Source organism: Rhincodon typus, chromosome 3 (genome assembly GCF_021869965.1).
Source record: "Rhincodon typus isolate 14 chromosome 3, sRhiTyp1.1, whole genome shotgun sequence".
NCBI classification, from domain to species: Eukaryota; Metazoa; Chordata; class Chondrichthyes; order Orectolobiformes; family Rhincodontidae; genus Rhincodon; species Rhincodon typus.
The window spans coordinates 74,369,962-74,396,829 of record NC_063334.1 but is presented as its reverse complement, the minus strand read 5'-3'; the positions used below and the strand labels follow the sequence as shown (position 1 = coordinate 74,396,829).

General features: G+C 41.0%; 1 protein-coding gene across 2 annotated transcripts in view; it reads left to right on the top strand.

Moving 5' to 3' along the window:
* Window positions 1-26,868, top strand: part of man2a1 (mannosidase, alpha, class 2A, member 1) — a 166,989-nt gene that overhangs the window by 75,860 nt on the left and 64,261 nt on the right. For both annotated transcript variants that reach the window (XM_048594912.1, XM_020537284.2), the window contains exons 10-12: window positions 7,926-8,111; window positions 14,421-14,535; window positions 20,963-21,030. In XM_048594912.1, the coding sequence (XP_048450869.1) occupies window positions 7,926-8,111; window positions 14,421-14,535; window positions 20,963-21,030 (369 nt within the window). The remainder of the gene's footprint in view (window positions 1-7,925; window positions 8,112-14,420; window positions 14,536-20,962; window positions 21,031-26,868) is intronic.

The following is a 26,868-nucleotide window of genomic DNA, read 5'->3' as shown; positions in this document are numbered from 1 at the left end:
TGAAGGGCTGAATAGCCTACTCCTGCTCGTGTTTTCTAGTCTCTACATTTCTAAGTGGTTCAATCATTGAGTAAAGGAGTTGGAACATCATGTTGAGGTTGATTAGGCCACTTCTTGGAGTACTGAGTACTGTTCCGGTTGCCCTTCCAAAGGAAGGATATTATTACATTAGAGAGGGTTCAGAAAAGATTTACCAGGATGTTGCGGGGACTGGAGGGTTTGAGTTATAAGGATAGGCTGGGACTTCTTTCACTGGAGCGTAGGAGGTTGAGGGGTGACCTTAAAGAGGTTTATAAAATCAGGGCATAGATAAGGTGAATAGCAAATGTCTTTTCCCCAAGGCTGGGGAAGTTCAAAACAAAGTGACATATTTTTAGGTGAGAGGAGAAAGCTTTAAAAGGGACCTGAGCGGCAACGTTTTCCCACAGAGGGTAGTTCACATGTGGAATAAACAGCCGGAGGAAACGGTAGATACAACATTTAAAAGACGTTTGGATAGGTACATGAATAGGAAAGGTTTAGAAGGATATGGGCCAAATGCAGGCAAGTGGGACGAGTTTAGATTGGGAAACTTGGTCAGCAAGTACTAGCTGGACCAAATGGTTTGTTTCCACGTTGTATTACGCTATGGCTGTATGAGATTCCCGTCATTCTTCTAAACCGCCATGAATGTAGTCCTAAGTCAGCTCAGTTAGCTGGACAGCTGGTTTGCGATGCAGAGTGACACTGTTATGGACCAGATCAAACCCCTTCAAAATATATTAAGAAGATAGCCTAGACACTAATTCTCGCTTATTTTAAATACAAATGTCAGGTATTGCGTTCCAAATGCAATTCGATTGGTCAAACTATCGGTATTGAAACAAAACACATTTTATTCATACACTATAGTTAAAATACGAGAAAAGAATGAAGAAATTGGAATAACTTAACTCTACTGGAAACCTTAACAGAATGATAAATTATTTAACTACTAAACAGTAACCGTTCCAATATAGTAAAATTCCAAAAATACAGACTTGGGAAAGGCAAATTCAGTAAAATAGATTGTGTCATGTGCAATTTTCTAGTCCAGGAGGAAAACCATCAGGAGAAAACTCAGAGAGAGAGAGTAGCTGGAAGAGATGTACTACAGCTTCCAAACCCAGCTTTAAGACCCCAGCAACTGCTACTGAAAAACCTAAAATTCTGGTTCTGTGGGAGCTTGACCCCATCCATTCAGGCTGCTTCTATTCTACCTGAACCCCTAGGTCTCTCTGTTGTACAGCACTACCCAAGGCCCCACTTTTAGTTGTATAAGTCCTGCCCTTGTTTGTTTTAGTAAAATGCAATACCTCACATTTATCCAAATTAAACGCCATCTGCCCCTCCTCAGTCCATTGACCCAATTGATCAAGATTGCTTTGTAATCTTAGCCTTCTTCCCTATCCACTATACCACCAATTATGGTATCATCTGCAAACTTACTAACCATGCCTTCTATATTCTCATGTAATAATTTTTATAAATTTAAACAAAGTGGACCCAGCACTGATCCCAGTGGTATGCTGCTAATCACAAGCTAGATACAGTTTCCCTCGCACAAAATCATGCTCACAATCTCTAATTTTTGCTTACCTCTCCAAGTGCATATAAATCCTACCTTTCAGAATCACTTCCAACAACTCACCCACCACCGAAGTCGGACTCTCTGGTCTGTAATTCACAGGTTTCTCCTTACATCCCTTCTTAAACAAAAGCGCAATATTAGCCAATCTCCAATTAGCCTGCGCTGCAGTAATGTTGATACAAATATTTCTGAAAGTGGTGCCGCAATTTACTCCATAACTTCCCACAATGTCCTGGGATACACTAGATCAGATCTCCGAGATTAATCCACCTTTATATTTTCTAAGACCCCCAGTACTTTGTCTTCTGTATTGTGAACTGTTTTCAAAACATCAATATTTATTTCCCCAAATTGTCTAGTCTCCAATTCTTTCTCCACAGTAAAAACTGACTTGAAACATTCATTTAATATTTCTCCCATCTCCTGGGGTTCAACACGAAGACGACCCCTTTTATCTTTAAGGGGCCCAACTCTCTCTCTCTTTGCTTTCATGCTTTTAATGTACTTACAGAATCTTTTTGGATTGTCCTTAACCTTCTCTGCCAAGGCTATCTCATATCCCCTCTTTGCCTTCCTGATCTACTTCTTAATAATACCCCTACACACTTTATACTGTTCAAGAGATTCATATGAACTCAGTTGTCTGTATCTAATATATGATTCTTTTTTATTCTTGATGAGAGCCTCAATATCTTTATTCATCTATTCTTCCCTAATCCTACCTGCCTTACCTTTCACTCTAACAGGAACATAATAATTCTGAACTCTCGTTAACACACTTTTGAAAGCCTCCCACTTTTCCGACGTCCCTTTACCAAGAATAGTCTGCTCTAATCAATTTTTGAAAGTTCTTGTCTCATACTGTTAAAATGTGACTTACTCTAGTTAAAAGTTTTAACTTTTATGGAAGGCTTATTCTTTTCCATAACTATTTTAAAGCTAATAGAACTATGATCAATAGACCTAAAGTGTTCCCCTCCTCTCACTTCAGTCACTTGCCATGCCTTCCCTCGGAGAACCTTCTCAGGTAGGAACATTTACACACTGATAAAGGAAATCTTCTTGATCACATTTAACAAATTCTTCACCATCCAAACCTTTCATACTACGGTAGTCCCAGTCAATGTTTGGAATTAAAATTTAATTTTAGAAAATTAAATTTACCACTACTAATGAGTGAGCAGCCCTGTGGTCCTCTGAGAATTTGGTAACTTTAACTAATCCAGTGCCTCTTCATAGTTCAGTCCTGCCATCGCAGGAATCAGTCTGTTTGTTCCACTCCCTCCTCCCTCCAGAACATCCTTTCTCAGAAAAGGAGACACACAATACTCCAGTCTATGCTCCTTTACTGAAATTCTCTCGCTATGAAGGCCAACATATCATTCGTCTTCTTCACCACCTGCAGCACCTGCATGCTTACTTTCAGCAACTGATGTACAAGGCCATCCAAGTCTTGTTGCACACCCTCCTTTCCCAATTTGTTGCCATTCGGAAGATAATTTGCCTTTCTGTTTTTGCTACCAAAGTGGGAAACCTCAAATTTATCCACATTATTCTTCATCTGCCATTAATCTGCCCAGTGACTCAACTTGTCCAAATCACACTGAAGCATCTCTGCTTCCTCCCCACGGCTTACCCTCCCACCTAGGTTTGTCTCATCCGCAAACTTGGAGATATTACATTTAGTTCCTCATCTAAATCATTGTGAATAGCTGGAGTCCAAGCACCAATCCCTGTGGCATGCTGGTGGTCACTACCTACCAGTTGGAATAAGACCCATTTATTCCTATGATAACAAGGTGTAGAGCTGGATGAACACAGCAGGCCAAGCAGCATCAGAGGAGCAGGAAGGCTGACGTTTCGGGCCTAGGCGGCTGGATGATCCAGAGGGACTGACAGCAAACTAGATGCCACATGCAGATTCCTGATGGAAATGGATAAAGTTGCCAAGTTGCATGATACTTTCAATACTCCTAAAAAAAATGGAGCACAGCAGAGATACACCTGGTCACTGGCAACCCGTCCATTCTCGAACAGATCAACTGTTGTCAGCTGGTGTTCTTCTCTGACCACTGCCTCATCCTGACCAACTGTCACCTACAGAGTGACTAGGGAGTAGGCAAGGGAACATGGGAGCTGAATGTGAAACCATTGACCCCAGAATGGTTTGGGGCGGCACGGTGGCTCAGTGGTTAGCACTGCTGCCTCACAGTGCCAGGGACCTGGGTTTGATTCCACCCTCCAGCAACTGCCTGTGTGGAGTTTGCACATTCTCCCCCTGTCTGTGTGGGTTTCCTCCGGCTGCTCCAGTTTCCTCCCACAGTCCAAAGATGTGCAGGCTAGGTGGATTGGACATGCTAATTTGCCTCTAGTGTTCAGGGATGTGTAGATTAGTTGGGTTATAGCAGGGTGCGTCTAGATGGGATGCTCTGAGGGTCGGTGTGGACTTGTTGGGCCAAAGGGCCTGTTTCCGCACTGTAGGGATTCTATGATCTATGAACACATTGTGGAACTCAAAAGGGATTACACAGGTTGAAGAATCCAATGGACTGGTGGCAGTCAAGGGGAACGACCTGAGGTTCTTCATCCTCAAAGGTGTTCAGAAGGTGAGAGAGATGCGCAAAATTGTCAAAACTCCTGAAAAGCATGCAGAACCTATTCCTGCTACAGACAATAGGGATTGATGTCAAGGAGGACCTCCAGGAGGTGAAGACCCAACAACTGCACTCTTTGCCTCGAGGCCTCCAAGAAAATCTTCTGGTCCAGGGTCCACTCTGTAGAACAGGATGAGATATGCTCGCATTTCTTATTCTTTGAGAACATGCACGCTTCTGTGATCAGGAAGAAGATGGCTTGGTCACGTCATCTCATTTTTGATATCTTGAGGATCAACCAATCCTTCTATGCCAAACTGTATGGTGTGAAGTCCACAGACAGCATGGCCTTCCAGTCATTCCTGCCCTTTATCATGGAGGTCTTAGATGACAGCATGGAGGAAGGGCTGGACTAGCTATTATCTTTGCATGATCTGACCAAGGCCCTCAAGTCCTTTGAACAGAATAAACTCCAGGAAGCAACGGTTTACCAGCCAAGTTGTTTTCAGCTCTGTGTGACTTGATTGGCCAGGACCTGCTGGAGGAGTATGACAGTGTACTTCTGGCAGGTAGCATGTACAAATTCATGAGGAAAGGTATCACCACGCTCATCTACAAGCATTTGGCCCATATCCCTCTAAACCATTCCTATTCATATACCCATCCAGATGCCTTTTAAATGTTGCTATTGTACCAGCCTCTGCTACTTCCTCTGGCAGCTCATTTCATACAAGCACCATGCTCTGCATGAAAAAGTTGCCCCTTAGGTCCCTTTTAAATCTTTCCCTTCTCACTTTAAACCTATGCCCTCTAGTTTTGGATTTCCCCCACCCAGGGAAAACACTATGGCTACTCACCCTATCCATGCCCCTCATGATTTTATAGACCTAACGCCTCCTCTCAGCCTTCAATGCTCCAGGGAAAATAGTCCCAGCTGATTCAACCTCTCCCTATAGCTCAAACCCTCCAACCCTTGCAATATCCTTGTAAATCTTTTCTGAACCCTTTCAAGTCCCACAATATCCTTCCTATAGCAGGGAGACCAGAATTGAATGCAGTATTCCAAAACTGGCCAAACCAATAGTGTGTACAGCTGCAATATGACTTCCCAACTCCTATACTCAATGCACTGATCAATAAAAGCAAGCATACCTGTCTACCTGTCACTATCCTGTCTACCTAAAACTCCACTTTCAAAGAACTATGAACGTGCACTCCAAGGTCTGTTTGTTCAGCAACACTGCCCAGGACCTTACCATTAAGTGTGTAAGTCCTGCCCTGATTTGCCTTTCCAAAATGTAGCACCTCACATTTACCTAAATTAAACTCCATCTGCCACTCCTCAGCCCATTGGCCCTTCTGATTAAGGTCCTGTTGTAGTCTGAGGTAGCCTTCACTGTCCACTACACCTCCAATTTGGTGTTATCTGCAAACTTACTAACCATACCTCCTATGTTCGTATCCATATCATTTATATAAAGGATGAAAAGCAATAGATCCAGTGCCAATCCATGTGGCACACTGCTGGTCACAGGCCTCCAGTCTGAAAAGCAACCCTCCACCACAACCCTCTGTTCTTCCTTTGAGCCAGTTCTGTATCCAAATGCCTAGTTCTCCCTGTATTCCTAGTGATCTGAACTTGCTAACCAGTCTACCATGAAGAACCTTATTGAACGCCTTACTGAAGCCCATGTAGATCACGTCCACTGCTCTACCTTCATCAATCCTCTTCGTTACTTCTCAAAAAACTCGGTCAAGTTAGTGAGACACAAGTTCCCACGCACAAAATAAAGTTGACTATCCCTAATCAGTCTTTGGCTTTGTAAATACATGTTAATCCTGTCCTTCAGGATCCCCTCCAACATCTAAACCCACCACTGATGTCAGGCCCACCGGTCTATAGTTCCCTGGCTTTTCCTTAACACTTTCTAAATAGTGGCACACCTTAGCCAACCTCTAGTCTTCTGCACCTCACCTGTTGTTATCAGTGATACAAATATCTCAGCAAAGGGGCCAGCAATCATTCCCCTAGCTTCCCACAGATTTCTAGGGTATACCTGATCGGGTCCTAGGGATATTTCCACCTTTATGCATTTTAAGATGTCTAGCACCACCGCCTCAGAAATAGGGACATTTAGTAGCGTTTTTGCCTTTGATTCAAAATCAAGTCCTACTTCAAGACTGGAGCACAAAAATCAATGCTGATGCTCCATTTGAGTACCAAGAGCATGAACGAATGATTTTTTTGCCACATGTAGTGGGCAAAATACAGTTAAAAAGTGTTTTGTCGCCACAATCTGGCACCATTTTGGATCACAAAATGAATAGAAAGAAATTATTTAAATAGAATATTATCTTCTGTTCAATTGACAGAAAAAAATATAAAAGCAGAAAAATAAGAAATAATGTTCAGCTTTACAGCCCTTCTTGTTGAGCACAGCTCCCGGTTTTCTGTAAGGTGTTCCAATCCACAATGAGTCCCTGTTCCAGGTCCAGCCAATGCCCCAGGAGTCCCCGGCTCCGCTACAAGGGCCACCAGCCAAAGCTGCAGCCTCTGCCCCTCAACAGCATTGCTAGGAGTCCCATTCCAGGTCCACCATGCAGCCAAAGTTGCAGTCACCGCCCTACTGACATCACTTGTATTCCCTACTCTGGGCCTATTGCAACCATGAGTCGTCGCTACAGCCGCAACTTTCATCATGAGTCCCGCTCTGGCCTTTTCCACAATTACACCTCCACCATGGTCAAGAAGATGAAAAGAAAGAAAAAGGAAAAAAAAGAAAGAAGAACAGGAAAGAGAAAGAAGGATGCAGCCGACCCAGAGCGGTCAGGCTCAGGAGCCTAAACGTTACCTAACTTGCTGGTGCCGCCATCTTGGTGAAGTGCTGCAGAGTTCCATTTTTCAGATGCACTGCTGACCCAAGATGCTTTCTGATTTCTCAGGTGAATGGAAAAGATTCCATGGCACTATTTTGAAAAAAAAAGAAGGGGGTAGCTGCAGTGTCGTAGCCAATATTTGTCAATCAGTCAACATCACAAAAATCAGATTATCTACTCATTATCACATTGCAGCTTGTAGGATCTTGATGTGCAAAAAATAAACTACCTGTCTAAACTATACCAGTGACTATATCCTAGACTAGTTCATTGGCAGTACATTTTAACATTTGGTGGTATGAAAAGGGTAATTATAAATGCAGTTTTTTTTTGCATGATCTCTGTGTTACATAAATGCAGAAATGAGAAAAATTCGGTGACTAAATTGAAGGATTTTAATATGTTTAAATTAAAATATAATACTGTAGTCCTTTCATATTTTGATGACTAATATACTCAAACATCTGAATGTTACCAAGGATTAACTCTGTTGGAAACTGTTTAATTGTGTCAGTATTGTTTGGGCAATGAGGCTTAAAAGGACCCTTCTTCCCAAAGTATTTGAGGTTTATGAGGCAAGCAAAATATTCCTTGAAGTTCACTTTAATAAATTGTGAAGAAATTCATTTAGTACATTTTGGTAGTGAATGAGCAATTTTCTTTTTCGTGCAGTTCTATGCAATGATTTCATATTGAGTTAAATATAAAAGATATTAAATCTTGACTGTGGAATTTTCTTTAAATTAATAAAGATATAAAATTTACTTGAGACTTGATGCATTGGAAAGAGCTGTTGGGCCTTTTTAACTAAAAATAAATGTTAAATATTTTGTTTTCCTGTGCAGGGCAGCAGAAATCCTTTACTCTTTAGCATTAGTGGGTGCTCAGCAATCCAATAAAATGGCAATGTTCCCTTCATCTGAAGATTATAAACTGCTCATAGAAGCAAGACGAAATCTTGGCCTGTTCCAACATCATGATGCAATTACTGGAACCGCTAAGGAGTGGGTCGTCATGGACTATGGGACCAGGTGAATATTATTTTGTCGGATTCACTTTGAATTAGTTTTCTCGACATTTGGTTTTGAATTTATCTTCACAGTGATCTGATAATATTTCATGAGTGTTTGATAATACACTTGTCATAAATGGATTTGACAATATATTAATATAAAGTATGGGAGAGAGATTATTCAATCCAGCTTGCTTTGTCAATTAAGTCCTGATCTGATTGTTTTCACATTTAATTCATAATGCTGTGCTTGCTTATGCTTTACTTAATGGAAAGAGAGGTTAATTTCTCCAACTGTTTTCTGCAATGCAACCGATTTATTTAATACGTTAAACTGGGGTGATGAACAATTTTCTTTTACATGCAGTTCTATTTAGTGCAACTACTTTTTAACTTTAAAGCCATGTCGCTGAAAGTGTAACTGCTAAAAGTCTTTTACAACCAACAGTCCAGAAACCCGTTGAAAACAGAGCCTACCAAAGGCTCAGAAACAGCAACAACTGCAGATGCTGAAGTCAGAGATAACAGTGTGGAGCTGGAGGGGTACAGCATGCCAGGCAGCATCAGAGGACCCTTCTTCAGAAAGGATCCCAACCTGAAACGTCAACTTTCCTGCTGTGTTCCTCCAGCTCCACACTGGCTTACCAAAGACTGATTTTCAGTACATTACAATAGTTTTACAGTCAGTTCCTCAACACCTGTGTGTTTGGAAATTATAAGCATGAGTGGTAACTCTTGTATAATATAAAACAATCTTCATTTACAAAAACACCGGTGACTGATGAGGCTCATTTACTTCATGCACAGAGAGTTCTAGTTTTGTTTTTCTCTTTTTACTTGTATTCCCATGTGAAGCAGTAACAAATATTGGCCAAGACTGTTCTGAAGAATGCTTGAACAATATCTGTACTGATCTGTGCAGCTAGGGCAGTTGCATTTGGTTCTCTGAATGCTTCCTTGTATTGATCACAGTTTAAACTACGAGCACCCATCCTGGAATTAAGAATCAGCCTTAAACTGTACTTGTACTTCTAATAGAAGGCTTAATTTTCAAGAAAAATGAGAGGAAATTTAATAGAGGTTGCCTAAATTATGAATTTGAAATGTTCAGTGAAATGAGCAGTGTCATGGAAGCAAGTATGAAGCTGATGTCAATATTTATACAATATGAAAATCTTACCCTGGGAGTAGAGTGAAAGTCCTCATTGCATCATCTCTAGATTTTATCCTTCTTTTCATTTGCCAGATTTATCTCTGCCTCAAAGTGTGCCACAGATAGAAGTGAAAGGCAGAATTTCAGTTTGCCATTTTCCTTTTCCAGGGGCTGTGATAGTTAAATATCATAAGGTGACTTTGTGCGTGGGAACTTGTGTCTCACTAACTTGACCGAATTTTTTGAGAAGTAACGAAGAGGATTGATGAAGGTAGAGCAGTGGACATGATCTACATGGACTTCAGTAAGGCGTTCAAGGTCATCAATCATTTTGTCATGGATTAGTTTTCACTGCAATACAGACAAGGAAAGAGCTGTTTTGAGAAACAAACATTTCATTCAAGCACATGCTTCCCAAGACAGTGCTTTCTAAATGTCGTACAAGAGAGCTGAGAATACTGTTGGAGATTAAGACCTCAGTCAATAGAAACGTGGGAGCAGAAGTGGGGTGCAGAGTTAGATATGAATAGTTAAATGTTATTGGTTATAAAGTGTACAATCAAACACATAGGGGAAGATGCAGAGTAAAGAATTATCAGTAGCTTCACTTGCAAAATAGTTTGTTACTGAGTTTATGCACTAAGAGCTGTGTCATAGTGACTCCAGATCACATGGATTATCTGGAACCTGAATTTGTGGGGCTTCAGAAGATGTGATCTCTTACTTTCCTTCATTAGGTTTTATAAAGTCTATTAATGTTCACTCAGCAGAATGTAGACCTAATCTTACTACACTGTTCTAGGTGACCATCTCCAGGGCTTTGAGAAACTGTAATATATGCTACAGGTCCTTTTAGTCAAAGGATACCTGAAGTTAAATCCCTCAATTAGAGTTATAGTTAGATTGTATTGTCACATGTGCTCAAGTACAGGGATACAGGAGTACAGTGAAAAGTGTACAAAGTCACCATTCTCCAGCACCATCTTAGGTACAAAGGAACCTAGGTACAAAATCTTAAGTATAAAGTTTAAAAAAAAATAAAGTTAATGTTACAGTCCTCCTGAAGTGTTTAGCCATGAGCCTGGATACAGGCTCTTCCACACCAACACTGAGACCATCACCAGCAGGAAGCAGTCGGCCAGTGTCGAGTCCGTTTGCCATGCCACGCCACTGCCACAGAACCGTGTCGCCTTTTTTCAGCGTCATCTTGCCTCTACCGATGTCGTCACTGCCATGAGTCTGTGCTGGGCCGATCTCTGTAATATAGATCTCCGCAATACAGCTGCCAGTCCCAACTAGCTTGAATCCAGGCTACTAATGGTGCAGAATTCAACCATTGTGTGTTCAGACTGTATCAAGGGAATTTGTGGACTTAAACCTGTTGTTGGAGAATGAGCCTTTCCTGGAATATATGTGAAACTTGTATTGTTGGAATGTGTTGCAATGACTTGTCAGATATTTGCTGCTGAAGGTGCAACCAGATTCTTAAGAGTTCTTGAAGAACCACCCAAGTAATAAGTGCTCCCAGTAACATGAGCAAAACCAGTCTTGGATTCTCGAACACCATTTCTTCTTTTGTCATCCTTCACCTCAATGGTATCTTCATCTTTTTACTGTGTCACATTATGCAGTAGTCCACCACTATTCTAACTTTCTTTTCATGTGTCTATGTGGCTCCTGCAAGAGTAATTTGATGGTGATATTAGTGCAATCTAAGAGTGTTTTAGGGGCTTTCAGGTAAGCACATGAATATGCAAGGAATGGAGGCATATGGACCAAGGGCAGGCAGAAGGGAATAATCTAATTTGGTGTCATGTTTGGCCAACATCATGGTTGAAAAATGTTGCAGAAATCTTGAGCAGATTCCCTGGAAATAGTTGGATTGAGGTTGAAGGCCACAGTCACTCTGAATGCAAATGGCAATGTGTAAGCACTTGTTTGAGGCATGAGGTCAGCCTTCAACATAGCGCAGATATCTCTCACCAAATGTGTAAATGTTCAAAGCCTTTGCTTGCACTGCCTTTTGGTCATGTTGAAGAAGTTGAGCCTGTTAGAAAAGAGCCTTCGGTTAGAGTAATTTCTGTTTTGCTGCTTTCTCAGGGGCTCCAACACCTCATACCTAGGTATCCAAGCTCCATTCACATGCTGCTGCCATTGCCTTTCCTGTCTGTACTAAGTGTTGGTAGGTTCTGTGGCCATCTCTTGAACGTTCCTTCCTGATCGACTCACTCCTCACTCATTATAACTGGTAGTCTGTCTTGTTAACCACTTGGCTGGTGATGCAAGGAAGGATAAAGAAGCTCCATGGATTGGTTTTGATGAAGTCACCAGATTCAAAATGTTAATTCTGCTTTCTCCGGCAGATGCTGTCAGACCTGCTGAGTTGCTGCTAAAGGGATGGATAATGGTAAACCATGGGGAAAGAAAATCTGGTAATGGGGACCGTTATCAGCATTTGCATCTACTTTCGGTCCCCATTAACTGTTTTCTTTCCCCCAGCTTACCACTGTCCATCCCTTGGTCTACCGACTGTCTCTCCCTCTGTTTTGGCTCCATCTCCACGTGTTGCTTACTCCTTTTCACCCTTCACTTCCTGTCTTCAGCATATAATATCATATTTTCCTAGCTACTATCAGTTCTGAAGAAGGGTCACTAGACCTGAAACATTTAACTCTGCTTTCTCTCCACTATTGCTGCCAGACCTGCTGAGTTTCTTCAGCTATTTCTCCTTTTGTTTTGGATTTCCAGCGTTCGCAGCTCTTTGTTTTATTACAAAAAACAGTTTGCTGTTTATTATTACAGAGCTATTTGTTGGAGTTTCCTGTGCGTAGCATGCCCTCTGCACTCTGTGTAACAGTGAGTAAGCTTCACAAATACTGCGTTATTTATGCTTGTAATGTCTGATTGTCCTGATAAGTGTAATATATAATTTCTTCCAGCACTGCAGTCCTCACCTCGTTCACTAATGTCTTTTATAGAACAAAAAACCTGCTATTTCTTAATCAGTCTGTCTTAACTGCGACTCTAGATCCACACCCATGTGGTTGACTTTTAATTTACCTCTGAAAAGTCTACTCAGTTCAAGGGCAATAGAGATGGGCAACAAATGCTGGTCTTGCCAGTGACACTCACACCCCATGAAAGAATTTAAAAAGTTAAAATACTTGTTGGAACATGAGAAAACACAACAGCTAATTAGGATCAGCCAGAAATCTCTTTATTTTGGCTCTAAAAGGAAGAACATCTAATGTTGTTTTTCATTAATAATTAATGTTTCAACAAACACCGAAAATGTAGGGAGTAATGCTACAGATTTTGCATTTTATACTGATTATGAAATATTCAGAGTATTAATTAACACTGATGTAGAGGTATAGAAGCAGATTTTGATCCTAAGGATTTTGAGTGCAACCCTTAGGATGTAGGCAGTGATTGGTAGAAATCTAATCAAACTAGAGCCAAATCAAGATAAGCAAATAAAAGTAAATTTACTGGGAAAATAAACATATATTACCAAATAGTGTTTTTAAATACAATAATTCTGTTTGAATTTAGGTATTTTTGTTTTTGAGATTAAATTTGTTAAAGTTAAGATTGCTAATTAAAATGATTGTGTATAAGGGGATAGTTAAGTGAGTTGTTGAGTGAAATCTATTAGATATTCACTCCAAATAACCACAGGGTGAATATCTTGACCTATTCCTTCATGAAAACATTTTCTTCTGTTTTAGATCTAATTATTAATTTTAATCCCTTTATTGCTTGAATATAGAATGGGTATATGTTGTGGCTTCTCTTTGTATAGAATCTCACTTAAATGATTTGACAGTAGGTGCAGTATAAATGGTGTATTCATTTAATATTATTGCTTGTTAATTGCTTGTTGTTGGATAATTTACACTTTGAAAAGTGAGTGAAAATAACTTATGTATTAATTCTGCTTTTATGAACCAAATGCTGGAGTGAAAGGAGATCTCTAAAATTAAGTTAGGTTTATCTTCGTAGGAATGCCCCCTCTAAGTGGCATAAGGGTGTACAGGTGCAGAAACCCAACCGGATGTACCACATTGCTGCAAAGCGACAGATGCAGTTGATTTCCAACCAAAGCATAATCTATTTCACCAGCCTTCTAACATTACAAAGATGTGACTGCTGAGTGCCAGGTTGGTCATGTTCTTGGTGCTGTCAATGCTGCATTCCTGCCCACAAGTCCAAATTGAGCCCAGAGCTACCATCTCTCAGCCCCACCATGAGAAGCTTCTTGGCTGAATGACCGGTTCTACTTCATGATCTTTGTTGCTGTTCCCAGCCTCTGACCTGCTCCCGGCCCCTGCTGCTGCTCCTAGTCTTTGTCTCCGCTCCCAAAACTTGGGCCTCAGTAGGGCCGCCTGCACATGCACATAGATAATGCAGAGATGTCAGCCACACATGCACAAATTCATTTAAGTTTATTACACAGATTACATAGTGATATGGCCATGCATGTACAAATTCATTTTAACTCCGGGCCAATAAATGACACCACTGCACAAGCACAGGTAGCTGTTTTGATTGCCAATTTTGTTAACGCTCATCACTCCAAAAATTAAATGGTGGATAGAATTAATCAATTATTGAATTGCTGTCCAAAAATAAATAGATACACAAAGAAATTGGTAGGGGTCCAAGAAAGGCCACCTTGCAACAATAATATTTTGTGTAGAATATACAAGTCTTTGGTTTAATTTATTTTTAATTTTTTCTTGTACAGATTAACTTAAAGTCTTGATTTTTATTTAGAGAGCCGGATGGAAATCTGTTATTGCAGTTAATTATACGCTGAAGAAGAATGATAACTGATAGGAGTTGACTGAAATTGGTTGGATTAAGAGGTGTAGGTCTGTAGTGTGTAAATATGTAAAATATATGAAGTAAATATTTCATATCTACTACCTTCACTTTATTTATGAATTTTTGTAAAGATTGGCTTATGATCTGTGTTTCACTGCCTGTCTTTTGGATTAGAGCACCTCATTTGCCTACCAGCGGTAGAATCAAGCATATGTAGTGTTGCTACATGCTGAATAGTGCTGTGAGTGGTGAAGATGTCGGAAGTCTGCAAACTGCTCCACATATTATGCCCCCACAACAAAAAAGTGCAATACTTATTATGTTCTTGGATCTTTCTCTTCACAGACTATTTCACTCACTATTGAACTTGAAAAAAGTAATAGGTGACTCAGCACATTTTCTAATTTTAAAAGACAAAGAAGGTTACAAGCACAACCCTTCAATGCCTTTTCTTCAAATGGTAAGAAATGTTATTTTTCAATTAGCTTCATTGTATCCTCGAGATTGGCAATAAAAGTGGGCTGGTGTAAGTAAAATAAACCTTTGGAAGTCTCTGGAAAAAAAACCTTTGGATGTTTGCTGAAGTTACGCAACTTTGATTCTTGGGGTCCAAGAGAAACGGGCAGGTTTGCTGGAGTCTGCTGGTGTCCCATTCGCTAACACGTTCCTTGGTCTGGATATTGGTGAGGACAAAGAATCCTTGAAGAAGTATGGTAAAACTCAAACCTAGGCCACCACTGATGGTGGCCCAGTTGTATGGCAGGGGAGAAAGAAGAGGGAAAAAACAGTATTGATGGGAATTGTTGATCTGGGGGAAGAGATCAGCATTTCTATGACCATCTGAGTTACTCCAGGATATTTTGTTGCCTCCTTAGTGCTAAGATTAGCGATGTCACAGAACAGCTGCAGGACATTCACTTTTTGGGATGGATGGCAAATAGCCATCAGTACTAATGACACGGATAGTAACAGGGATGTGGCCCTGCAATTGGAATTTAGGGAGCTAGATAGAAAATGAGCAAGCAGGGTCTTAAAGTAGTGATCTCCGGATTATTACCAATGCTACATGCAAGTGCATACAGGAATAGGGAGACAGGAAAGATGAATCCAGTATCCAGCTTTGGGCTGATAAATGGTGATTATCATTTATACAACAAAAGTAGCAGGCAATGACCATGTACAACATGGAGAAAATCTAACCATTGACCAGAACTTGAACTGCACTAGCCGTATAAGTACTGTGGCTACAAGAACAGGTCAGAGTCTAAGAATACTGCAGCGAACAACTCCGCTCCTGACTCCTGAAAGCCTGTGCCCCACGTATTAGGCACAAGTCAGGAGTGTGACGGAATACTCTTCACTTGCCTGGCGGTGTGCAGCTCCAGTAACACACAAGAACCTTGACACTATCCAGAACAAAGCAGTCTGCTTGATTGGTACCATATCCACAAACTTTCACTCCCTTTACTGTCACACTCAGAATCAGCAGTGTGTACCATCTATAAAATGCTCTGTGGAAATTCATCAAAGTTCCTTACACAGCACCTTCCAAACCACTACTTTCTAGAAGAACAAGGGCATCAGATTAATGAGGATACCGCCAATTGCAACTTCTCTTCCAGTCCACTTGCTATCCTAACTTGAAAACGTATCGCCATTCCTTCAGTATCACTGGGTCAAAATCTGAGAACTCCCTACCTAACAGCATTGTGGGTCTACCTACAACAAATGGATTGAAGCAGTTGAAGGAAGTGGCTCACCACTACCTTCTCAAGGGCATTTAGGGATGAGCAATAAATGCCATTCACCCAGCGAGTGATGCCCATTTCACATATGTGAAAAAAAAGTTCTTAGATTCAAATTAAACTGTGCCACTTATGAACTCAGTGTAAAAGTTTGCATATTTTGGTCATACTTCCGTAAAGGTTCCTTTGAACGAGATTATTAATTAGCACTTTCTCCATGTACCATACTAGATATAAAATAATCCGTTCCCAAATTGATTCCTCAATGCATTGTTCTAGAAAATAATCTCAATGTTAGTGCAAATTAAGTTTACCCAGTCTGAATGTTGATTGAAGTTCCCTATGATTGCTCTTTACTCTACATCACTTTTGTCTGGTGGCCTATAAACAACACCATCCAATGTTTGCTGCCTCTTGATCTTTCTTAACTCCACCCAAACTGATTCTACATCTTGTTCTTCTGATCTACAATTTTCTTTCACTAATGTACTGAACTCCCCCTTTAGTACTGCACCATCCTGCCTCCTTTTCTTCTTTGCTTATCCTTCTGAAATGTTGAATACTCTTGGAACGTTCAGTTTGCCATCTTGATCAGCTTGCCACCCCATCCCATAATTAGACCATACTTCTATTTACTTCTATTTCTGCTATAAATTGACCTACCTTGTGACTAACCTTTAATCTTAGTTAAGAGCCTTTGTGGTTCTGCTATTTAATTTAGCCTCTAACTGCTAATACTGTCTAATATAAACCTCTTTCCTGTGGTACCTATGTCACTGGTAGCTATTTGGACCATAGCAATTGCACCCTTGCCTCCCATTGCAATTTCCACTCCAGTCTAGAGCAGACAGGCCACGTCCTGAAATTGGACAGGCAACACTGCCTTCTAGACGATTGTTGTCAACTACAGAGAACTCTGTTTATCCCCCTGACTATATTGTCGCCTGCTATCACTGCATTCCTATTAACTTCCCCTGTTCAAGTTGCTTTGTGTACCATGGTGCCAAGGTCAGTTTGCTTATTAATCCTGCAGCGCCACGTTTGTCTGCACAAGCTGCAAGAAACTCAGATCTGTTCAACAATTGCTAATGCCTGAAGCTCCTCATTTCTGGTCTTTTGTATCCTCATATTTGACACACTCAGTCACCCCTTCTTTCCTTGACCATGAACCAAATCAGTTAACCCTTTCCTGAAGTGTGTGACTGCCTCCTGGAGCAAAGTATCGAGGTAACTTTCCACCACCCATGTGTCACAGTGTCTGCAACCCATCCTCCACCTCTGTAACTCTGAGCCCAAGTTCATCCAGCTGCAGATGTGTGTTTGGCTAAAGTGGTATGCACAGGTTACTACATTCTGGAGCTGCCACACATTATCTACACTGCCAACTTTATGGTATTTAATTAATTATTTCACTGATTAAATGTTAATTTATTGTATCTAGCCGTCCCTGTGATTATATTTTTAATATTTTAGTATTTTCTGTACTTATCCCAAGTGAAATTTACTGGTTAACAAAAATAGGAAGTGTTCACCAGCCAATCTAATAAGCTTTACTCTTACAAGTAGACCTTATTTCTCAAATTATAGGCAGACAAAGAACATGCCAGGAGCAGCACATGGCATACCTAAAAATGAAGTATCAAACTGGTGAAGCTGCAAAGCAGGATTACTTAGATATCAGAGATAACAAGGTGTACAGCTGGATGAACACAGCAGGCCTAGCAGCATCAGAGGAGCAGGAAGACTGACGTTTCGGGCCTAGACCCTTCTTCAGAAAATGACCCTTCCTGCTCCTCTGCTGCTTGGCCTGCTGTGTTCATCCAGCTCTACACCTTGTTATCTCAGATTTTCCAGCATCTGCAGTTCCTACTATTACTTAGATATCAAGTAGCATAAGCAGTAAATGGTAGAAACTAGAAACATAGAAAATAGGTGCAGGTGTAGGCCATTCAACCCTTTCAGCCTGCACCACCATTCGATATGACCATGGTTGATAATGCAATTTCAGTATCCCAATCCCGCTTTCTCTCCATACTCCTTGATCCCTTTAGCCGCAAAGGTCATGTCCAGCTCCTCCTTGAGTTTATCTAATGAACTGGCCCCAACAGCTTTCTATGGTAGGGAATTCCACAGATTCACAACTCTTTCAGCGAAGATATTCTTCCTCATCTCAGTCCTGCACTCCTTATTCTTAGACTGTGACGCCATAGTTCTGGACTTCCCCAACATTGGGAATATTCTTCCCTCATTTAGCCTGTCCAGTGCCATCAGGATTTTATATGTTTCTATGAGATCCACCCCATCAATCTCCTAAATTCCAGTCTTTCTTCATATGTCAGTCCGACCATCCTGGGAATCAGTCTGGTGAACCTTCGCTATCTCCTTCAAAGAATATCCTTCCTCAGACTAGGAGATCAAAACTACACACCCAGTACTCAATGTGTGGCTTCACCAAGGCCCTGTATGACTGCAGCAAGACATCCCTATTCCTTTACTCAAATCTTCTCGCTTTGAAGGCCAGCTTCACCTCCTGTTGCATCTGCATGCTAACCTTCAGCGACTGTTCCACCATGACATCCAGGTCTTATTGCATCGCACCTTCTCCTAAACTGCCATAATTCAGATAATAATCTACCCAGTACATCAGTGCAAAAGAGCAGCCTCCTCCAGAGATTCCCAGCATCATGGGGGCTCGTCTTCAACCAATTCAATTTGTTGCACGTGAATTCAATAAAGAATCTGGAATTAACGGTCTAATGATGACTATGAAACCGTTGTCGATTGTCAGAAAGGTCTATCAGGATCACTAATGTCCTGTAGGAAAGAGAATCTGACATCCTTACCTGGTCTGGCCTATGTGTGACTCCAACCACGGCAATGTGTTTGACTCTTAACTGCCCTCTGGGCCTGTTAGAGATGGGTAATAAATGCTGGCCTAACTAGAGATGCCCACATCCTGTGAATGAATTAAAAGAAAATCTGCCCAACAATGTTGAAAATTGCCCACTATATCCTATACATAAAAACAGTACAAATCCAACCTGGTGAATTACTATCTACTCTCATTCATTAGTAAGGCAATGGAAGGTATTAACAGTGCTATCGAGCAGCACTTGGTTAGCAATAGACTGCTCACTGATGCTTCGTTTTGGTTCTGCCAAGGCCACTGAGCTCCTGACCTCATTACACATTCAAACGTGTGCAAAAGAGCTGAATTCCAGAGGTGAGTTGAGAGTGACTGCTCTTGACATCAAGGCCATATTTGACCTCGTATGGTATCAACAAGCCCTAGCAAAACTAGAGTCAGTGAGAATCAGGGAAAAATTTGCATCTAGTTGGAGTCATACCATGCACCAAGGGAAATTTGGTTGTCGAAGGTTGTTTGAGCCCCAAGACATTTCTGAAGGAGTTCCTCAGAGTAGTGTCCTAGGCCCCAACCATCTGCTGCTTCATCAATGACCGCTGCTCGATCATAAGGTCAGAAATGGGGATGCTCGCTTATGGTTGCGCAATGTTCAGCACCAGTCATGACTCCTCATACTGAGGCAGTCCATGTCCAAATGCAGCAAAACATGGACAATATCCAGGCTTGGGCTGAAAAGTAGCAAGTAACATTTCGAGTACACAAATGGGCAATGGCCATTTCCACAAGAAAGAATTTCCCTATTGTCCCGTGATATTTAATAACATTATGATCACTGAATCCCTTATTATCAATATTCTGGGCATTACCGTCCCAGAGACCAGAAACCAAATTGAACCAGCCTTATGAATTCAGTGACTACTAGAGCAGCTCAGAGGCTAGGAATTCTGCAGAGCTTAATTCACCTCCTTACTCTCCAAAACCTGTCCATCATATACAAGTCACATGTCAAGAGTGTGATGGAATAGTTGCCAGTTGCCTGGACGAATGCACCTTCAATAGCACTCAAGAAGCAAGACACCATCGACAGCAAAGTGTCCCGCATGATTGCCACCACATCCACAAATATTCACTCCCTCAACCGTGGCCTCTCAGGTGCAGCAGTGTTTACCATCCAGAAGATACACTACAGAAATTCACGAAGACTCCTGAGACAGCACCTTCTAAACCCATGACAACTTCTATCTCGAAGAATAAGGGAATCAGAGCCATGGGAAAACCACTGCAAATTCCCCTCCAAGCCACTTACCATTCTGACTTGGAAATGTAACATTGTTCCTTCAGTGTCTTTGGATCAAAATCTTGGAAGTCCCTCCCTGATAGTGTTGAATGTGCCTATACCAAATAAACTGAAGCAGTTCAAGAATGCAGCTTACCACGAGCGCATAGAGGGCAACCAGGGATTGGCAATAAATGGTGGCACAACCTGTGACACCCACAGTTCATGAATGAATTTTAAAAAAACTACCTGAATTTTGAAATGCAAGCTACAAGGATGCTCACCAACCTGTCATCGACCTGTTTTCCTGTGATGTCACTGTTCGATTTTTCTCAAACGTGATCAGTCTGATCTGGAGTCACAAATTGGATGCAATTGCTCTTTTAGGTGCTGTTGCATATATCCAGGTATGTTTCTCTTCCAGTCTTTGAGGTGCTGGTGTTTGTCTTGCAATTCTCTTCTGTCCCACACTTTTCCTGCATCTCTCCGTAATTCCTTATTGACTGGGACAGCAAGTGAATCAGAGAAACATATGGTATGAAAATCATAAAGTGCAAAGCTTACACATAGCCAACAGTTCTGTGTGATACATTGAACGAGATCTGGAAGAATGCACAGATGTAGTAATTGGAAGTTTTGAATGTGCTTTGCAAACTGAATGTTGAGTATTTGCCATAAGAGTTGTGTAACCAGCCCTAAGTTAATAGCGAAAGCTAAATACTGCAGATGCAGGAAATCTGAAGTAAATACAGAAAATGTTGGAGGCACTCTGCATGTCTGTGGAAAGAGAAACAAAATTGATATTTTCTCTTCAGAAGAAGTCAAACTGGCCTCAATGTTAATTTTGCTACACTGTATGCAGATGCTGCCGAGCCTGCTGCATTTCTCCATTTTTTTTCTGTTTTTATTTAGTTAAGAATAGCTCTTGATTTAAGCAGATAAACTAACTGGTATAACAAAATATTACAACTTCATTCAAATGCTCTCTGCTTCATTTCAGGATGATAGTCAAGCCTCACAAGACTCATTACCTCAAAGAACAACCATTGAATTAAGCCCAACACCCAGGTTAGTGATTTCATACTCAATATGTTTAAAGAACTTTCTGGAAAGACTGTAGGGGGTGCCTTCCAAGGTGGACAAGTGGTTCCCAAAACTGCTTTCCCCACTTCCCAGGACTTGCTCAGTACCGGTTCACCCAAGAAAAGTTGCTGAGCTAATCTCCTGGTGAATGCCTCTCCTGCAACTACTAAATAATACTGAGCATGGGCAGAAACTGAACTGGAACAACCAAATAAATAGTGTGGCTACAAAAACAGGTTAGAGATAGGAATTATCCAGCAAGTAGCTCATTTCGTAACTCTCCAAAGCTTGTCTGCCATCTACAGAGTCAAGATTGTGATGGAATACTTCTCACTTGCCTGATTGAGTGCAGTTCCAACAACAGTTAAGAAGCTTGATACCACCCAGGACATACCCTCCCACTCGATTGGCCTCACATTCACAAATATTCATTCCCTCCAATACTGATGCACAATAGCAGCAAGGTACATTTACAAGATGCTCTGCAGAAATTCACCAATTCTTCTTCCAAACCCACAATCACTTCCATTTGGAAGGACATTGGCAGCATACCTCCACCTTCTCAAGGACAATTATGTATGGGCAATAAATGCTGGCCTAGCCAGTGACGCCCATATTCCCTATACAAATAAAATAGTGTGGTTCTTAAGTGGCCTATTATGGCCTAAATAAGCCCAATGGCAGATAAATAGCTTGGCGCCTCCACTGCTCCCTATAAATGAATGGGAGGTGATAGTTTAAGGGGAGGCGATGGCCTAGTGGTATTATCGCTGGACTGTTAATCCAGAGACCCAGGTAATGTTCTGGGGACCTGGGTTCGAATCCCGCCATGGCAGATGGTGGAATTTGAATTCAATAAATATCTGGAATTAACAATCTAATGATGACCGTTGTTGGAAAAAGCCATCTGGTTCACTCATGTCCTTTAGGGAAGGAAACTGCCATCCTTACCTGGTCTGGCCTACATGTGACTCCAGACCCACAGCAATATGGTTGACACTTAACCGCCCTTTGGGGTATAAGCAATAAATGCTGCCTAGCCAGAGACGCTGTCATCCCGTGAATGAATAAAGAGAAAAAAAGCTGCCTCTACCAGAGTCATTTACCTGATGCATCAATGTTTATTAACACTGGACATGGATATCATGATATTGAAGAATCCAACAGATGTTTAATACAGCTAGCTATTACATACAAGCATTACATTCGCATGTAAGTAAGTATCTGGACTGAAATTTGTTAAACACTTGGTGTTAAATGTTGGTCACACAGTGTCCTGGTTTATATTTTTCTAGTTAGTGTTTTATTCCAAATCTCTCATCATGAGAACAGCACATTGTTTCCCCATATATACATCCAGTTCTCACCCAATTACCCCATAGTCAACATATAATGATCACCTGTTTTATAGTTCCGTTTGGTCTCCAGCATCCCTGCCAGACCCTACTAAATGATAACCATATTATCTTTTCAAATTATACAGAGGGTCCACCATCCTGTAGCATATCAAGTGATCCTAGGATAAGGTAGAATATGAGATATTTATGCATTCAGGTCAAACACTATGATACAATAATGGTATTATGAATGTCTCTTAAAGAAATATGGACATACTGACCATAAGACATAATGCAAGATCTTCAATGTTCTAAAGATTAAAAACAATCCCAAACAGATATGTGGTTGTAAATAGGTACATGTCAGTTTAATCATTACACAAATAGGTAAAGCAGAGTTTCAGAATTCAAAGTTCAGTGTGATGCTTTAGAGGTTTGACAATTCATCTTGATCTTATACCCATCTGGCGATGTACCCAATGTTCTCTGTTTCACTTGTTTGACAACTTGGTTGTCTTGCTACTGGTTGCTATCATTCAACACAATCATCTTCATCAGAGTGCTCTTCCTCACTCTCTCATGCGTGATTGATGTGCTGCATGTTGGTCTGAGCTGGCTTTTGTTCCTTTGTGACATAACATCATGACCAGCAATGATTTTTTATGATCTGGACTTGTTGTACCTTTTTAAAAATTTTCATGTTTTTAAGTTGCACTTTTCACCCAGTTCACAGTTTTGGTAGTTCTCTATCTGGTCATTCATCATATATCTTTTTAATTCTGCTCTGTCTGTTAAGAAGAAGAATAATGTGTGCCTTAGAATGTTTAGGAATGGTTGCTGGGCAAAGTCATTCACACTTGCCTTCACATAAGTTGTGCTAGGGAAGGTAATCCCTTCTCCGTTCATATTGCATGAAAATGCAGCAATGTAATATAAAAATGTTGCTTTGTTGTTTGACAAACTAGTGATCATTAATTTGATAGTACGTACCATATGTTCAGTTAGATCATTTGAGCATGGATAGTGGGGTGATAATGTGATATTGGTCATTCCTTATTTAATACCTGTATCTTGAAATGGTTTGCCAGTGTACTGCGGTCTGTTGTCATGCTGTATAATTTCTATGGTTTCTAAGAATGCTGAATAAACTGAAAATAGCACTCATCATGTTAGCCATTATGTGGAGGTGCCGGTATTGGACTGGAGTGGACAAAGTCAGAAATCACATGACACCAGGTTATAGTCCAACAGGTTTGTTTGAAATCACAAACTTTCGAGAGCTGTTCTTTGACCAGCCGAAGGAGTAATGCTGCAAAAACTTGAGATTTCAAATAAACCTGTTGGACTATAACCTGGTGTCGTGTGACTTCTGATGTCATCATGTTAGTAAAAGTTATGCTCAGGTTGCAAAGTCGCTGAACTGTGGGAAATTTAGAGAAGTAAACCATTATAAGGATGTAATCTTCCTCATATACTGTATAGTAGGTCTGTTGCTGCTTTTGCCCAAGGAGTAGGTGCAAGATGGTGTGGACGTAGAGGCTCCGTCCACTCCTGGAAATGAAATGTTTTGTGAGCCTAATGAGTTATTGAGTATCCTGATTTATTTCTGCCCAGTAGACAGATTGATGTGGGGATTGCCATAGGAGGAAAGTCTTGGCCTGTATCTTCTGCAGTTTAGCAGAGTTAGCGGTGACAAAATTGAAACATATATGGTACTGAAGAAATGCGACCAGGTGGATGTTGAAAACCTATTTCTTCTTCTTGTAGAACTAGGGGTCACATCTTAAACATAAGGGGGTCTCCAATTAAAACTGAGATAAGGAAACATTTTTCTCTCAAAAGGTTTGAGTCTTGGAACTCCCTTGCTTAAAAGACAGCGGATACAGAATCTTAAAATCCTTTTAAAGCAAAAGTAGATCAATTCTTAATTATTGGGTATATGCAGGGATGTAGAGTTGAGGTTAAAATCTGATCAACCATGACCTTATTAAATGGCAGAGCAGGCTTGAATGGCCTAGGAGCCTACTCTTATTCCTTGTTATATGTGTGCATGTATGTGGATTTGCATGTTCAGGACAGCATCTCGCACCATTCCCTGATTACCACAAAACTCTTGTATCACTATTGCCTGGCATTCAGATATTTTCACTTCCTGAAGCCTTTTGCAATACTGATTACATTAATAAAGCTATCCAAGCACATAGTGAACTAGAGTACAATTTAATCTTTATTCTTTGTTTCTCTTCCATTTTTTCCATGGTTGAATAGGCAGTTTATTCCAGATTTCTGTTATTACTATTAAGGATTGTCTACTCTAAAGTTTGTAACTGATGAGAATGAACTTATATTGTTCATCATTACAGGATTGTAACAAGGTCACCAGCCGGACAACAAAGAATATGAGCTCCCTGATTGGGCCTGTTAATCTGGTCCAAACAGGGAGCCCTGGCTGACAGATAAAAAGAGGAGTGTCAGACATTCTGGCATTCTGAGAGCTGACTCTGAAGAGGCAGTACTAGAATCAAGGATTGTGCGTGTACAAATAAAGGATGACTTGGTGATGGGATACTGTACTCTGTGGAGTTATTTCAGTGGTGATGAGAGAAAAGCACAAGTCCTGAAGAAACTCGCTCACAACAGTCATATTTGAGTTGGGATAAACATTTCGTACGTCATACCTTTGTTGGGGGAATTTTGCCTCATTCAACCCTGCCGTTGAGGACTAGGCCCAGTATGCGAGGGAAAAAAAAGCATTACATTTTCCAACAAACAACATCTCCTGACAACCTGTGGAGCCACGTCCTTTTTCTGTTATTAGGAGCCGAGCTTTCCCTAGGTACCAGATACTACAACATTTCAGGACGCACATATTTAAGGAATATGATGACCCTAAGCCGCCTCTAATTCTGAAATGCTATCGTTTTTATTCAGCAGTTCGAGAGCCAGGTGACTCCATATTGGGATTTTTAATTAGGTTAAGACAACTGGCAGAAGCATGTAATTTTGGTTTAACCCTTAATGAAATGCTTAGAAACTGTTTGATGTGTGGGATTAATGATGGAACTATGCAAAAGTACCTACTGGCTAAAGCCCAACTGGACCTCACACAGTCACTACAACTGGGCTTTATCACTGGAAAATGCGGCAAGTGGATCATACGAGTTGCAGGGTATTCCGATGGAAGTGGACACCCTTGCCAGTCTGACTGAGCTTGGGAGACACCAAATGACTGCAGGCAATTGCATAGCCTCACTCAGGACATATCCTGATCGTAGGGACTTTCGGTCAGCCCACAGCAAAACCCCAGAACAAGGCCAAGCCTTGGCTACACAATTAAAATTGTCTTCAGGATCCTTGCTGGCAAGCCATTGTAGTTGCTGCTGGTATGTGGACTCGAGACAGCTAAAGAATCCTACTAGAACTAAATTGTGCAAAATAACTTATAGGATAGTGTCCAGAGGAGTTCATACCCTGGAAAGTCTACCTACATCTGATTTGGAACAGTTAAATTGCTTAGCAACATGCAAATCAGAACCAATCAAACTAAATGTCTGGTTAAATCGTCATCTGTTTCTAACAGAGGTCGATACTGGCACAGCCATATCAGTAATCACAGAACTAGTTTTCAACAAAATTCACTGGGGACTTCAGTACTTAGTTTTGCACAGGGGCTTGGCTAGGCTGAGAATCTGTACCAGGGAACCTTTACAGATTAACGGTACAACTTACATCCCAGTCGTTTATGTAAAGCAGTTTTGTTCAGTTACCACTGATTGGAGGCTTGGGCTCAAGCTTGATGGGGCAATATTGGTTGTGAGAGATTCACCTAGATTGATTCAACATTTTTCAGATAGAGAAAGGCTGCCTGAGTGAAGTCCGAATTAAGATACCTGGAAGTCTTCCAGGAAGGTCCAGGGACTATCAAAGGAGCCAAGGCCACCTTGTGTGTTGACTAGGAAGTAATTCCATGATTCCGTAAGGCCCACCCAGTGCCATTTGCCTTACAAGCAAAAGCAGAGGCAGAAATCAGGAGGCTGGAGTATGAAGGAATCGTCAAAGCAGGCCAGTTTGTAGAATGGGCAGCACCATTCATACTAATGTGAAGCCTGATGGCTCAGTTCGTCTTTGTGGAGATTTTAAACAAACAGTAAACTGCTTTTTGTAGCTGATGATGATGGAGAGCATTTTGCAAGAACAAAAACAAAGTTGCTGGAAATGCTCAGCAGGTCTGGCAGCATCTGTGGAGGAGAAAACAGAGTTAACGTTTCAGGTCCGATGACCTTTCCTCAGAACTGATGGCTGGGAAAACGTCAGTTTATATGCAGAAAATAGGGAGGTGAGTGGGATAGGGAGTAAACGATAGGATAGAGCCCAAAGAGAGAGAAAGATAATTGGACAGACAGAGGAGTTGCTAACGATCAGGCTGGGAGGGTGAATAGTTGTTAATGGGGACTGTTAGTGACTAACAACAGGGGGTGTGTAGTGG